The sequence below is a fragment of the Aquarana catesbeiana genome, linkage group LG06 (assembly GCF_042186555.1).
Source record: "Aquarana catesbeiana isolate 2022-GZ linkage group LG06, ASM4218655v1, whole genome shotgun sequence".
Lineage (NCBI taxonomy): Eukaryota > Metazoa > Chordata > Amphibia > Anura > Ranidae > Aquarana > Aquarana catesbeiana.
In genome coordinates, this window is record NC_133329.1 from 60,498,334 (window position 1) to 60,514,264 (window position 15,931).

Below are 15,931 nucleotides of genomic sequence, written 5' to 3' on the forward strand. Positions count from 1 at the left end.
AGATAGATTCATGCATAGTGTGAATCTATCTATGGCCACCACTGTCCCCCCTATTCAGACGCCTGGCCCCTTTTTGGATGCCGGGCGCCTGAATTACACCGGCGGGGGTGTTTTTAAAGCACTAAATAGGCTTCAAAATAGGTGAACTGTGAGTGCCATGCTTGGCGCTCACAGTCCACCCAGGTGATTAAGAAAAGCGAATAAATATTTGCTTTCCTAACACTGAACTGCCTCTCCACCAATCAGGTGCTCAGGTCTGTTACCCGTCACCTGATTGGCTGAAACGACAGGCGCCGCTATTGGATGCCTATCAGGAGGAGAGGATGGGAGGAAACGCATGGAGGACCCTGCTCGTCGCCGTCACCTGCTGCCCCACTGAGACAGGGTAAGTGCCGGGCAGACTGCGAGTGGGCAGGGGGGTGGCAGCAATTGATGGGCACAGTGGCTGTGTTTGATGGGCACAGTGGCTGCGTTTGATGGGCACAGTGGCTGCGTTTGGGGGCACAGGGGTCGCAATTGATGGGCACAGTGGCTGCGTTTGATGGGCACAGTGGCTGCGTTTCAGGGCAAAGTGGCTGCATTTGATGGGCACAGTGGCTGCGTTTGGGGGCACAGGGGTTGCAATTGATGGGCACAATGGCTGCGTTTGATGGGCACAGTGACTGCATTTGATGGGCACAGTGGCTGCGTTTGGGGGCACAGGGGTCGCAATTGATGGGCACAGTGGCTGCGTTTGATGGGCAAAGTGGCTGCGTTTGATGGGCACAGTGGCTGCATATGATGGGTACAGTGGTGGCAATTGATGTGCACAGTGAGGCTGCAATTGATGCGTTTTTTTTTTAAGAATTTTTCAGTTTGCTTACGCCCCCCCAAAAATTTTGAGCACCATCTGCCACTGGTTTATGTGTGTGTGCATTTATGTATATATATATATATATATATATATATATATATATATATATATATATATATAATATGTGTGTGTGTGTGTATTTATGTATGTGTGTGTGTGTATGTATGTGTGTTTACATGTATATATGCACATTTTATGTATGCGCTTTTAATCCTGACCCCCTATATGTGTCCCATTAGATCCGATTTTTTTTTTTTTTTTTTTTGCTTGTTCATAGTACCAGCAAAAAAAAATGCTGTTCCTCTAAAAAGTGATCAATGCTCAAATCGCTTTTCAGAGGCATTTGACAGCCGGTAAAGAGGCAATATGTTGCCTCCCGACCGCCTGTTTTAACCCCTTAAATGCATCATCACTATGCTGCAACTGCATGCAATGCACACAGTTGCAGGGTGGTTGCAGTGCAGCCACTTCAAGGGTGCTCTGACTGGAAAAAGATTGAGAAACACCGACATAGAGGAACCCATCTCTCCATTTTCCTCCTGCAGCCCCTGAATGCCTGTGGGAGGGAGAGGAGGAGAAGCAGGGGGGGGGGGGAGAAAACGATTCCTTTACATGCAGCCACCCACTTGCGACCGGGCCCTGGTGTTCCGCCATCGGGCTCGGAGAAAAGAGCCCTATCCGGGGGTCAGGGGGGCCCTCCATGGTCTCTTGCATCGGGGCCCTGAAGATTGTAGTTACCCCTCTGCCCTCATTTCAAAGGTCAAACACACATAGGCAGCAGTCAGGTATAAGACAGTCTTTGTACAGCTAGGCAGACATTCATTTGAATCCTCTAAAGCTCGATCATCCTCATAGGGGAATAAGAAAAACACTCCTCATGATGCAGAATCTCTTTCCAGTTTAATTGTAAGATAAAAAGTAATATTCAAATGACAACAGTAAAAAAAACTTTTTTTTAATTTAACCACTTCAGCCCCGGAGGATTTGGCAGCTCAATGACCGGAGGACTTTTTACAATTTGGCACTGCGCTGCTCTAACTGGTAATTGCGCGGTCATGCAATGTTGTACCCAAACAAAATTTGCGTCCTTTTTTTCCCACAAATAGAGCTTTCTTTTGATGGTATTTGATTGCCTCTGCGATTTTTATTTTTTTGTGATAGAAACGAAAAAAGACAGACAGAAAATTTTGAAAAAAAATTAGGTTTTCTACTTTTTCTATAAAAAAAATTTAATAAACTCAATTTTAGTCAAACATTTAGGCCAAAATGTATTCGGCCACATGTCTTTGGTAAAAAAATGTCAATAAGCATATATTTATTGGTTTGCGCAAAAGTTATAGCGTCTACAAACTAGGGTACATTTTCTGGAATTTACGCAGCTTGAGATAAAATGGCAGGGTAGTACAACCCACCCCCCAATGACCCCATTTTGGAAAGAAGACACGCCAAGGAAATAGCTGAGAGGCATGTTGAGCCCATTGAATATTTTATTTTTTGTCACGTGATTGAAAAATGACAAATACAAAGATTACACAAAGTTGTCACTAAATGATATATTGCCGCGTACAGGACCCCAAAAACCAATCACCGCCTTCAGGGTTTCTAAGGGTGTAAATTTTTTATTTCACTCCTCACTACCTATCACAGTTTTGAAGGCCATAAAATGCCAAGATAGCACAAACCCCCCCAAATGACCCCATTTTGGAAAGTAGACACCCCAAGCTATTTGATGAGAGGTATATTGAGTCCATGGAATATTTTATATTTTGCCACAAGTTGCGGGAAAATTATTATTTTTTTTTTTGCACAAAGTTGTCACTAAATGATATATTGCTCAAACATAAAATAACAAGTATAGGCGCAATCACTCAGAATATCCACAGGATCAAATCTACACAAGTAAGTAAACCAAAAACGGTCAAATGGTAAAAAAGGGGAGATAACAATCCATATAGCAAGCACGAACCAATAGTCTATGTATTGCTGTTAGTGAAATGGAAGGGTAAAAACGTCTAGAAGGAGCAAGCAGGGCTGCCATCATAATAGGAAAGAAACCATGTTCCTGAGGCTGAAAAACAACAAGTAGAGAGGCGCCTCTGGGTGCAGTTGTTTTTATAAGTATAAAATGCTTTAATAAATCATAGATAAACTCACATTGCAGTGGTAAAAACAGGCATGGTAGTATGTGTCATGGATGGTGCTTCCAGTTCTGTGCCTATGGACAGTCTCTGCGGTAGATGTATAAACAGCTCTTCCGGATGTAGTAGGCCGGCTTCACACACGGAGGAGCGGCCTCAGAACGAGGCTTGTAGCACACGAGACCGCTGGCTGCAGGGGGGTGACGTCATCAACAGTGGATGCGTTTCTTGGGCATGCGCGCTTGGATGGTTAGCAAGCCGCGCCCCTTTATCAACAGACAGATCTACTGACCATGCTAAGAGGTTAAATAGGGAAAGGGGGAAGGAACGGGGGAGGAAACAGGGCGGGGAAAGGAGCTGAAAGGACGGAGAACGAGGGATATGTATAAAATCCAATACTAATAGATGTGACAATGACAGGAGTGGGCGATACAGGGAACGGAAAAACGAAAGGGGACTAGAAGTGTCACCAAGGAATAAAGGGGAAAAAAAATTACACTCCCCTTGCTCAGTCACTGCTGTGTGTCCAGTCAGCAGGGAGTCCCTGCTGACTGGACATATCCCCTATGATAGCAATAGGTAATGACAGCTACTGTCATTAAAAAAATTGGGGTCTATTAGACCCTAGATCTCTCCTCTACCCTCAAAGCATCTGACCACACCAAGATCGGTGTGATAAAATGCTTTCCCAATTTCCCAAAGGAGCTGTTTATATCCGGCGAAACCTAAATCATGAAATGCTCAAAGCTTCCAGTTTCTTAGGCCATAGAGATGATTGGAGCCATTTTGGTCTCTGATCAGCTCTATAGTCAGCTGGCTGAACCACTGGCTGCATTCTTGGGTTCCCTATTGGGACAGGAGAGCCAGAGAAAACCATGGAAGACAATGGGGGGGGGAGCGTTCCCTCCCACTGCTTATAAAAGCAGTCTAGAGGCTAATTAGCCACTAGGATTGCTTTTATATGAAAGCCGACCACTGGCTGAAAAGAATGATACCAAGATGATCATTCTGGTATAACCACTCAAAGTCCAGCAACATACCAGTACGTTGCTGGTCTTTGTTGGGCATACATTGTAATATTCTTTTTTCATGCAGCCTGTGGGCTGAACAAAAAAAGAGATTGATCGGTGGGTATGCCCACCATTAGAATACCGCCCTTCATCCACCCACTTCTAATGATGGGCATATATGCACCATTTTGTTTTTAACTGTGGTGGTGAAATCACCTCCTACAGCACTGGAGTCACTGATTTACATATCGTGGGAGCAAACGCTGCTGCTGTCAAGATGGATAAATCAGTGCTGCAGCTGAATGGCTTAAAAAATATATGCCGAAGCATGGGAGCATCCGCCCCAAAAGTTAGGAGCAAATCGCTCCTCCACACCTGCTGCCCCTCATGCTTCGGCATATATGCTCTTTTTTTAAACTGTGGGGGTGAAATCACCTGTCATCGGGATCAGTGATCTCTGTCGTGTGAGTTGAAACCCATCCCCCCCACAGTTAGAATCACTCCCTAGGACACACTTAACCCCTTGATCGCCCCCTAGTGTTTAACCCCCTTCCCTGCCAGTCTCATTTACACAGTAATCAGTGCATTTTTATAGCACTGATCGCTGTATAAATGACAATGGTCCCAAAATAATGTCAAAAGTATGCGATGTGTCCGCCATAATATCGCAGTCACGATAAAAATTGCAGATCGCCGCCATTACTAATAAAAAAAATGAATAATAAAATGCCATAAATCTATCCCCTATTTTGTAGACACTATAACTTTTGCACAAACCAATCAATATACGCTTATTGTGATTTTTTTAATTAAAAATATGTAGAAGAATACATATCGGCCTAAACTGAGAAAAATTAGTTTTTTTATATATTTTTGGGGGATATTTATTATAGCAAAAAGTAAAAAATATTGTTTTTTTTTTCAAAATTGTCGCTCTTTTTTTGCTTATAGTGCAAAAAAAAAACCGCAGAGGTGATCAAATACCACCAAAAGAAAGCTCTATTTGTGGGGAAAAAAAGGACGTCAATGTTGTTTGGGTGCAACGTGGCACGACCGCGCAATTGTCATTTAAAGCGATGCAATGCCGTATCGCAAAAAGTGCTCTGGTCAGAAAGGGGGTAAATTTTTCCAGGGCAGAAGTGGTTAATACAGGTTTCTTCTTTTAGGTACATACAAATAAGCCTCTGACCTATGGAAAGAACTGCAAATAGGAAGTAAAATAATTAAAATGTAACACATCAATGAAAATAAAATACATAGAAGGAAGATCTGCCGCTGATATAGAAAACGGCTAAAGTTAAATCTGCACTCCAGGTATGATCGTTATTGCATAGTTCCGTTGGTCCAGCTTGGCAAATAGTAAGTATACATATCCCATATGGAGATTTAGTCTTGCAGAAGCATTCTAATTACAGCTGTCCATGGGCTGCAACTACAAGGCCCATAAGCACCTGGAAGCAGGAGGGACTATATAAAAGTAAAAGGCTGGTTAGGAGTCAGGCAGTTGGGAAAGCGCACCAACCAGGTCAGAGAGAGCTTTGCTGTCTCAAGCCATGCTGCACCAAACCGCGCTGTGCTGAGTTGTGCTGTGTTAAGCTGTGCAGTGGGTTCAGGGGCTGCCCGTCCATTAAGGGCGCCCATCCATGGCTGCCCCCCCCTATCCATGCATCCGGCCCCTTTCAGGATGCCGGAGGCATGGATTCCAATGCCGGGTGGGTGTTTTTTTTAAACACCTGATTAGAGCCAGAGGCTTTAATAGGCTTCAAAAAAGGGTGGGCTCAGGTCGCAGAGAATGCGAATGGAGTCCACCCAGGTGTGTTACAATAGCGAATGAACATTCTCTATTGTAACACTGATCCTCCTCCTGGCCAATCAGGAAGCGAGTCTTGAGACCTGTCACTCGATTGGCTGAAAGGACAGGCGATCCTATTGGACGCCTAGGAGGAGGGGAGGAGATCCAGGGCCGCCGTGATGGAGGAAAGGACACACAAGCCGATGTATGATGCCCACTGCCGATGCCTGCTACCTGCCACCTAAATGGGGTAAGTGCCAGACCGGCAGACAGCGAGCAGCAGGGGGTGGTTGTTTGCCCCCCCCCTAAAAAAAACACCAGTTGCCACTAAATGGGTTGCTGTGTTGGACATTGGAACAAGGAAGCTGATCCAAGATGGGACACCTGGATCCAGAGTTTCTGTCCAAGTCACCATTGCATCTGTTGCTGTACTGCTCAGTGGCGGCCGCCCCCCCCCCCCCCCATCAATGCGCCCGGCCCCAAATCTCCATGCAGGGTGCCAGACACATGGATTTCATGGGGTTTTTTTTTAAGCACATGATTAGAGCCTGAGGCTCTAATTGACTTTAAAAAGGGTGGGCTCGGGGCGCAGAGCACTGCCCACAAACTTGTGTGACATTAGCAAATTAATATTTGCTAATGTCTTCCTGCTTCTCCTCGTGGTCAATCGGGAAGTGGGTCCTGGGACCCGATTGGCCTGCAGTCTTTTTTTTTTTTTTTTTGAGAAAAGGATGTTTTAATAGCAGTACTTTATGCCATGAACTCATATGGAATTGGCTCAAGGAGCTCAGGTTCCTTTCCAAATGTTCGGACAAAGTTAGCTTCACTTGGTTGGGCTGGCTGACGTTTTAGCTCCACCCAGGTGCCGTTCTCTTTTGCTTGCTTTTTCTTCCTCTCATTTTCCTTCACACGTTGCAGGAAACTGTCTCTGCTCTTTGAGTGGCGGATGTGCTCTACGCGGACATTGATTCTCTTTGCAAGAATCTTGCCTTTGACTTGTTTGTTCACAATTATTCCAACAGCATGCTGTGTGACATTGTAGATCCGACCAGTCTTGCCATGGTAGCACTTGTGTGGCATACCTTTCTGGATTGTGCCTGTACCCTTGATGTCCACAATATCACCCTTCTTGTAGATGCGCATATAGGTTGACAGTAGGGGTGCAAAGGATCGTCATCGATCCGTGATCCGATCCGCAGAGGTTGTTCCGATCCGCGGAGGTTGATCCGTACGGGACACCTCTGTGGCCTCGGCCATAGGAAAGGCCGCGGCTTTGGCCTAGCTTCGGAGCGGCGGCCATCTTGGTACACCCGGCGGCCGTTTAGCACGTCGAATGACAGAGCGATCACTTGTAACAAACCGGCGTCATGTCATGACCCGGGTTCCTCTCTCTCTCCCCTCTGTGTACTGATCTGTACAGTGGAGGGGAGAGATCGGATGGCAGCAGTGCCAATACTCTGCAATGCCCTGCCAATACTCTGCAATGCCCTGCCAATACTCTGCAATGCCCTGCCGCAATACCCTGCTGCAATGCCCTGCCAATGCCCTGCCAATACCCTGCCAATACTCTGCCAATAGGGAGATTGTGGATATTGCTATGGGGGAGATTTTTTTTTTTTGTTGATCCGAAAATGATCCGAACCGTGAGTCCTGATCCGAGGAACGATCCGAACCGTGAGTTTTTTGATCCGTTGCACCCCTAGTTGACAGTGACACCGGACCATGCTTGCGGAAGGGTCTAGAGGACATATAACGGGTTCCTCGCCTTTTGCCTCTTGTATTCGTCATTTTTCACTAACAATTGCCCCCTACTGCAAGATGGCGGGTTCGGTGGAAAGCTGGCCTGCAGTCTTAAGACTCCCAGCCAATTGGGTCTCATGACCTGCTTCCTGTTCGGCCGGGAGGAGAAGCAACTGCCCTGTCCGCAATAGCCTCTTCCAGGAGCCCTACCCCTGATTCAGCATTGCATCAACACCGCCACCTCGTCATTGTCCTCCTCCCAGCACCTTTACAGCAGCATAAGGTAAGGCCATGAATCTCCGCCTTCCCGATTGATCAAGGGCCAGGGGTGGGGGGTAGTGCGAGTGGTTTGCCGCCTTCCTGATCGATCGAGCGCCGAGGGGGGGGGGTCATGCGAGTGGGTCTCCACCTTCACGATCGATCGAGAGAGCGAGTAGCGCGAGTGAGTGAGACAGGTTTGTTTGCCACCCCCCCACGAAAAAAAAATATTGAGCACCAGCCGCCACTGATACTGCTGCATAAAGAGGATCCCGCACCATACACACTACTTGCTACCATTAGAGGACTACCTACAGAGGGATTCGGTGAAAGGATTACAGTTACAACCACCTGTTAACCCTTTCTTCAGTTTAGACTTGTTAAAGAGCCATTTCTCATCATTGACATTTTTCCTCAAGAGATCTATAATGCTTGCTGCTGCATCCACAGCTGAGCAGTGGCCATCAAAGCCAACTATAGAGTAATAGGAAGGATAAAGATGTCTAAGCACAGTGTTCAAGTAAATGCAGTAAAGTATTCCTGCAGTAGAGATGTCTGTGCATGGATACAGGTTGGGCGATTTGCCCTCTCACTAACGACCTACCGACGTGAATGCATGAATCTATCCATAGTACACAGAGGGGGTGGCTGGAGAGAGGGGGTGGCGCCCCCGGAAATGTAACACTCCCATTGGTTGTGCACTCAACTAAACTGTCAAACCATCCAATGGCTGGTGTCATAACTGATCACATGTGCAGCATCGTGGCAGTTGTAGATTAAACAGAGGCCAAGATGGCAGCTTCCTTGGCTGAAAACGATAGGAGGGTTTACTTCCACTTTAAGCCACCTATGAGCAAAAGCCAACTGGCCCACCAGAAAATAATGATAGGAATCAGAAACCGCCAGGCCCAACCCAACCCCCCCCCCATTTCTAAGGCTGTTGCAATACCTGAAGTTTAATCCTGGGGTTTCGCCCCTGCCACAGGAAAGTTGTTACCTTCTATACTCTTAAATATATATTTTGCAGTTGCATTCTGAAATATATGAGACAAAAGATGGTGTCCTGGGGTATTTCCTCCCAGCCCTGGACCGGGACATCACTGAGCTCCTGAATAGACTGAGGTGCAACCTGGCAGCGTCAGGTGGAGTGAAACATAATGCTCCAGAGATGTTCTATTGGATTTAGGTCAGACTAGTGTGGGGGCCATTCAATGGTATCGATTCCTTCATCCTCCAGGAACTGGCTGCATACCCTCTGCACATGAGGCCGGGCATTGTCGTGCACCAGGAGGAACCCAGGACCCACTGCACCAGCGTAGGGTCTGACATTGGGTCCAAGGATTTCATCCCGATAACTAATGGCAGTCAGGGTGCCATTGTCTAGCCTGTAGAGGTCTGTGCGTCCCTCCATGGATATGTCTCCCCAAACTATCACTGACCCACCACCAAACCGGTCATGCTGAACAATGTTACAGGCAGCATAACATTCTCCACGGCTTCTCCAGGCCCTTTCATGTCTGTCACCTGTTCTCAGGGTGAACCTGATCTCACCTGTGGAAAGCACAGGGCACCAGCTCCACGGTGTCAGGCAGTGAGCACAGGACCCACTAGAGCAGGGATATGCAATTAGCGGACGTCCAGCTGTTGCAAAACTACAAGTCCCATCATGCCTCTGCCTCTGGGTGTCATGCTTGTGGCTGTCAGAGTCTTGCTATGCCTCATGGGACTTGTAGTTCTGCAATAGCTGGAGGTCCACTAATTGCATATCCCTGCACTAGAGGATGTCGGGCCCTCAGGCCACCCTCATGAAGTCTGTTTCTGATTGTTTGGTCAGAGACATTCACACGAGTGGCCTGCTGGAGGTCATTTTTTAGGGCTCTGGCTGTGCTCATCCTGTTCTTCCTTGCACAAAGGAGCAGATACTGGTCCTGCTGATAGGTTAAGGACCTTCTACAGCCCCAGACTACGTCAATTTATGACGAAACGTACGTTGGGCGGACAGGACTTGCTGACGTCATCACGTTGGACTTTCTGAGCGAACGGACGCTCTCAAGCCAGCCGGCTTTCCATGCTGTTTTTATCCCTCCTGATTGTAACCTTTATCTTTTATAAATAAACCCTACAACAGTAATACACTATGGGAAGTTCCCTTTTTTGTATTTTCGGGTGATACCTGGTACCTATGCGAGAGTTTCCACACATCCCCGTGGGTTGTCGGCTATACTTCTGATGCCTCTGAGTTGTCCATCTCGGATCTCCTACAGCAAAGGCCCTGGCTGGGTGTTTAGCCTCAAGCTGGTTTTTGCTTGCCTTCTGGTAAGCGTGTATTTCTTACGGTGATCAGCACTCAATGGTGGTGGAAGATTACATTTTATTATCACAATATTTTGGTTGAACATTTGGAATTTCCTTTTTTCATCATTATTTTATATTAGCCCTTTTTTTGGCATCCAGTCACCAAAAAAAAATGTTTCAATTTTTCACCTTTTGTTTATGTTGTTATTTACAAATCACAGGTTGTACCACATATATCAATTTATTTTTATTTTTCATTTTTTATTGATTTTCAATTTTCTATATATTGATTTCTCAATTTTTGATATATTGAATTTGTTTAACATTGGTTCATTATCAGTGGGTTCACTTCTAGCGCAGCTATCATTTTTTCTATCTTCTACGGCCCTGTCCAGCTCTCCTAGAGTAACTTCCTGTCTCCTGGAATCTCCTCCACGCTTTTGAGACTGTGCTGGGAGACACAGTAAACCTTCTGGCAATGGAACATATTGATGTGCCATCCTGGAGGAGTTGGACTGCCTGTGATGGGACTTGTAGCTCCGCAACAGCTGGAGGGCCGCCATTTTGACACCTCTGCTCTATAGGGTTCAGGTATCGCCTCATGCTACCAGTAGTGACTCTCACTCTAGCCGAATGCAAAACTAGTGAAAAACAATCAGAAAAGATGGGTAGAGAAATAAAATGTCATTGGCCTCCACCTGTAAAACCATTCCTGTTTTGGAGGTCATCTGATTGTTGCCCATCTAGTGCACCTATTGTTAATTTCATTAACACCAAAGCAGCTGAAACTGATTAACAACCCCCTCTGCTACTTAACTGACCAGATCAATATCCCAGGAGTTTCATTGACTTGATGCTCTACTCTGAATAAAAAGTGTTCCTTTAATTTTTTAAACAGAGTATATATACACTATATTACCAAAAGTATTGGGACTGCTGCCTTTACACATACATGAACTTTAATGGCATCCCAGTCTTAGTCCGTAGGGTTCAATATTGAGTTGGCAATTTTTTATTTGAGAATCTTGCAAACAAGAAACACATTCCAACTTTTTTTTTTATACAAAAATATAAAAAAATAAATATTATACATATATATACATACATACATACATACATACACACATACATATATACATATACACACATACATATATTTCCTCTTTTCTTTTTTTTTTCAAATATGCATAACATATTGTATATACGACTAAACTTAATAATAAAGGCTTACTTCAACCTATAATATATGAACAAAAGGGTTTTTTTTTTCAACCAAGAGGAATATCACTGTATTATATTATACTATATACATATATCACTAAATAGCACAGACATCTTCAACAATTCTACACATTACTCAACTTGATTAACATTCAGACCAAGAAACATAGATTATCATGTGTATGTAGCCTTTCTTCAAAATTATGTTTATCCTTGAAAATCTAAAGGAGTGTCCAGAGAGAAATCAGGGAAAGAACCCAACACCCAGAGATCAACAAACAGCAGCTACAGGCCTGATATTCCTCCACGCCTTTATCCAGACCCTTTGCCGCCATCTGTCTTTCTCGAGACCCCGAATTTTCCCTACCTCACCAAGAATCTCACACACCACCACCGGAACAGGAAGGACTTTCTGCCGAAGGGATACCTGACACCGTGCATTCCAGGTGTAATATCGGACTACTAAGCTGACTAGAAAAAGAGTGTCCAAATCAAATCCCTTGCGATTCTGCAATGCTCCATACACCCACTCAGCATAAGACATGCAAGGCAGGAAAGGAATATTCAGAGCCCTCCCCACCTTTTTATAGACTTCTATATTGAAAGGGCACTGAAGCAAGAAGTGGTCCATGGTTTCCACTTCACCCTGACACTCCACTCTTGGACAACCACGATTGTCCAAAGAGCGGCACTTCACGTTCCCCCTCACATAGAGCCTACCGTGGAAAGCGAGCCAGGCCTGGTCCCTAAATTTCAAGGGAATCCGCTCAGAATTTATTAAACGTAAACCCTCCCTCATAATATGACCTGGGCAATCCCTTAAGGCCAGTGGCGCATGAAAGACAGTACCCACAATCTTCTCACCCAGGAGTCTCCTAGGAAGGGACCTGATATCCTCTGCTGTCACATGCCACCGTTTAAGAATTTTCAGGCACAGGGCAACATAAGCCGGGAGCTTACCATGCTTGATCCTTAGGCTTTTCACTGGCCCGCCACTCTCCCAACAGCCCAGAAAAGGTCTAAACCAGATCTGGAAAATACCCACCCATCCAGGCGGTCTCTCTGCTAGCATGTTACCAAAATTATGTTTCAAAAACATCAGAGAGAAGAACACAACCGGGTTGACCATCCCTAGGCCACCCTTCCACCTAGATAGGTAAGTCACATTCCGCTTCACAAGATTCAGCCTGTTCCCCCATAATAATTGGAAGAAACAACTATAAATCCTGGTATAGCAAGACTCTGGCAAGATGCAAACAAAGCTGACATACAAAAAGGTAGGAATCAGGTAGGTCTTAATCAAGTCCACCCTTTCCCTCAAGGAGAGCCACCACCCTTTCCAGCATTTCACCTTGACATCAGCATCATTCAGCCTGGCTTCCCAATTTGACTTACTGTAATCATCAGGGCCAAACTCGATGCCTAATACTTTGACTTTCTGCTGAGGCCTCGGGAAGGTGTCCGGAAGTGCAAAGCTCTCACCTCCCTCGCTCATCCAAAAAACTTCACTTTTATCACGGTTGACCTTGGAGCCTGATGCCTCGGAATACTGCTCTATAACTGAAACCACCTCCTGTGCCTCCTCTGTCCCAGAGATAAAGACAGAAACATCATCAGCATAGGCTACAACCCTCAAGGGCGGCTCACCAGTAATGCCCACCGGCACCCCGCACAACGGTCCGCTCTCTAGCCTTCTGATGAAGGGGTCGATTGCGAACACGTATAGCAAAGGGCTCAGTGGACACCCCTGGCGCACCCCCGATCCAACCCCGAAGGGCTGTCCAACCCAACCGTTAACAAGCATGAAGCTCTCTGCCTCTCTGTATAAAGTCTTAAGCCATCCAATAAACCCACCCTCCAGGCCATACTTGTCAAGGAGAAGCCAGAGGTACTCATGATTGACACGATCAAAAGCCTTCGCCTGATCCAGTGCCAGCAAATACTTTCCCCAACCTTCAGCCCTGCAACGTTCCAGAGCCTCCCGGACAGCTAACACCGCTGAAAAAGTGCTTCTGCCCTGGACCGAACAGTGCTGCTGACGAGAAAGCAATCTGTCTGCTACTGACGACAAGCGCCAGAAAATTATCTTCGCCAGAATCTTTCTATCGACATTGAGAAGGCTAATGGGGCGCCAATTCTCAATCATCGAGGGATCCTTGCCTTTTGACAACAGAATCACAGCAGATTGTCTCATGGAGGGAGGGAGCGAACCCTCCTGCAGACAGCCGTTAAATACCTCCACAAGATAAGGTACCAAGCTGGATTTGAAAATCTTATAAAATTCAGCCGTCAATCCGTCTGGCCCAGGGGTTTTCTTAATAGCCAGACCATCTATAGCTTTGACTACCTCTTCTGCTGTGATTCCCCCTGTCAAACTTGCAAGCGGAATGTTATTTCCCAAACCTGGTGTAGAATCCAGAAAACTCGACATCTTTGCCCGATCGAGGTACTTCTCCCCCAGAAGATCCATATAAAAAGACCTTGAGACCTCCAGGATCCCTGACCTGGATTTCGTCAAAGAGCCCGTACTATCCCTTAGCCCAACAACCGTCTTAACTGCTGCGCTTTGTTTGCAGTTCTGATAAGGGTCGGGCGAGTGATATTTCCCGTAGTCCCTTTCCAGAACCAAAGAAGCGTGCCGGTCATACTGATACTTCCTAAGGAGAAGTTTCACCTCAGAGATTGCCCCGGAATCTCCACCACTCGAGACAAGGCGATCAAGCTTTCTCCGCAGCTGCTGGTAGGCAATGTACTTACCAAGCTGTTTCCTTTTTCCTATGGCCTTGAAAAACCCACTAATCCGGCTTTTGGCAAGCTCCCACCACTCAGACTTACTGCTGCAGAAATCCAGGATGGTTACCTGAGCCTGAAAAAAATCCTCAAAAGATTGTCTTACCTCCTCGTCATCCAGCAGAGCCGAATTCATCCTCCAAATACCCTTTCCTTTAGGTGGTATATCTGAAGCATTGAGAATCACAGACAGTAAAAGGTGATCAGAAAACTCCACCATACGACACTCAGGAGCCGAAAAGGCAGAGTCCCCTTTTAAAAAAAACCTATCTATCCTGCTCTCACAACTGCCTCGCCTAAATGTGTACCCCGTGCTGTCTGGGCAACGCTTAATATGCGCATCTTCCAGACCTGCTTCCCTGGCTATCGTATTAAGAAAAACGCTATCATATCTCAGGCTGTCAGTGGAGCCTTTCCTGTCTTTGGGCCTAGTAACGGTGTTAAAATCACCTCCAAAGACAACTTGCCGAGATGTAAAAAGGAAAGGCTTAATCTTTGTAAAGAGGCATTTCCTCTCCCATCTAGTCTGAGGTCCATAAATATTTATTAAACGCAGATCATGCCCCTTTACAGAGACGTCCAGGACCATACACCTTCCAATCTCTACCTCGATAACCCGCCGACACGTTACCATGCCAGTAAAAAGTACTGCAACTCCGCTGTAAGGCTCAGCCGCAAGAGACCAGAAGGAGGGCCCACGCCTCCACTCCCTCTTTGCCAGGTGGACATCGGCAAGGCTATTTAGCCGGGTCTCTTGCAAAAATAAAATATCAGCATCCATCTCGCTGAGCAAAAATAAGGCCATATTACGAGCCCTTACAGATTTTATGCTGGCAACATTAATCGTTGCCAACTTTATCGGAGTGGGAACTGCCATCAGGATGATTGAGGTAGGCGTTTCTTAGCCTGAGCTCCCTCCCCCCTTACTGGAGACCTTGACCTCTTTAGAGAACACTCTACCTCATCCTCCTCCATCTGAGACATGGAATTAGAAGACTCCTCCTCCCCCCTCAGATAAGGACCCAAACTTGTTTCCCAGCGGTAGATCATCTACCTCTAAGGATGAAACCGAGGAGGCAGAGGTCAGGACTACCTTATTCCTCCTTCTCCCCACCTTGGTCCACTCTCCCTCCTCCCCTGAAACATTACCCTGAAAGACCTCATCTACATTAATAGCAGTGGCAACTTCCCCCTTCTTCACCTTAGAACTTCCACTAGAGGTTTTACGCTGCCTTAGGGAAGGCCCAGATGAAGCTGCCACCTCAGATCTGCACGAATCTGCCCCTTTTGCAGCCTCAGCCAATCTGGATGACTTATTTACTTTTGGAACACTGGGCACTTGAAACACTGGGGAAGAACACACAACAGAAGTAGACACAGACATAGTAGGGAGCACAGACTGGGGAGCAGACACAGTAGGGATCACACCTTCAGGCTGGGAAACTGACACCTGGGGGGGGTCCTCAGGACTAGCTGAAACAGCTCCACCAACCCCTTGCTGCCCCCCACGTTCCTCCTCCTCCATCCTCAGAAGTTCTTCCACCACCTCTGGCTGATTATGGAGGGCTTCAGGGCAAAGACTATAGGGGTGACCTAACTTGTTGCAAAGATTACAACGAATACTATTGCAGTCTTTTGCAACATGCCCTGAGCCCTGACAGAGGGAACATTTCTGCACAGAACATGAGCTTGAAAAATGCCCCTTTTCACCACAGCGATGACACAACTTTGGTTGCCCTGCATAAAAAGTAATAATCCTATCACGACCTATGAAGGCAGACGAAGGGATGTGCTTAACAACATTACCCGTGACATGCAGTTTTACCAACACTGT

The 15,931-nt window shown here is 46.2% G+C and overlaps 1 protein-coding gene across 1 annotated transcript; it reads right to left on the bottom strand.

The window, feature by feature from the left end:
- Positions 1-6,498: 6,498 nt before the first annotated feature.
- Positions 6,499-6,952, bottom strand: LOC141147608 (large ribosomal subunit protein eL21-like). Its single transcript, XM_073634840.1, has one exon. The coding sequence runs from the start codon at positions 6,934-6,936 to the stop codon at positions 6,544-6,546; it is 393 nt and encodes a 130-aa protein (XP_073490941.1). The 5' UTR covers positions 6,937-6,952; the 3' UTR covers positions 6,499-6,543.
- Between the last annotated feature and the right edge of the window lie 8,979 nt (positions 6,953-15,931).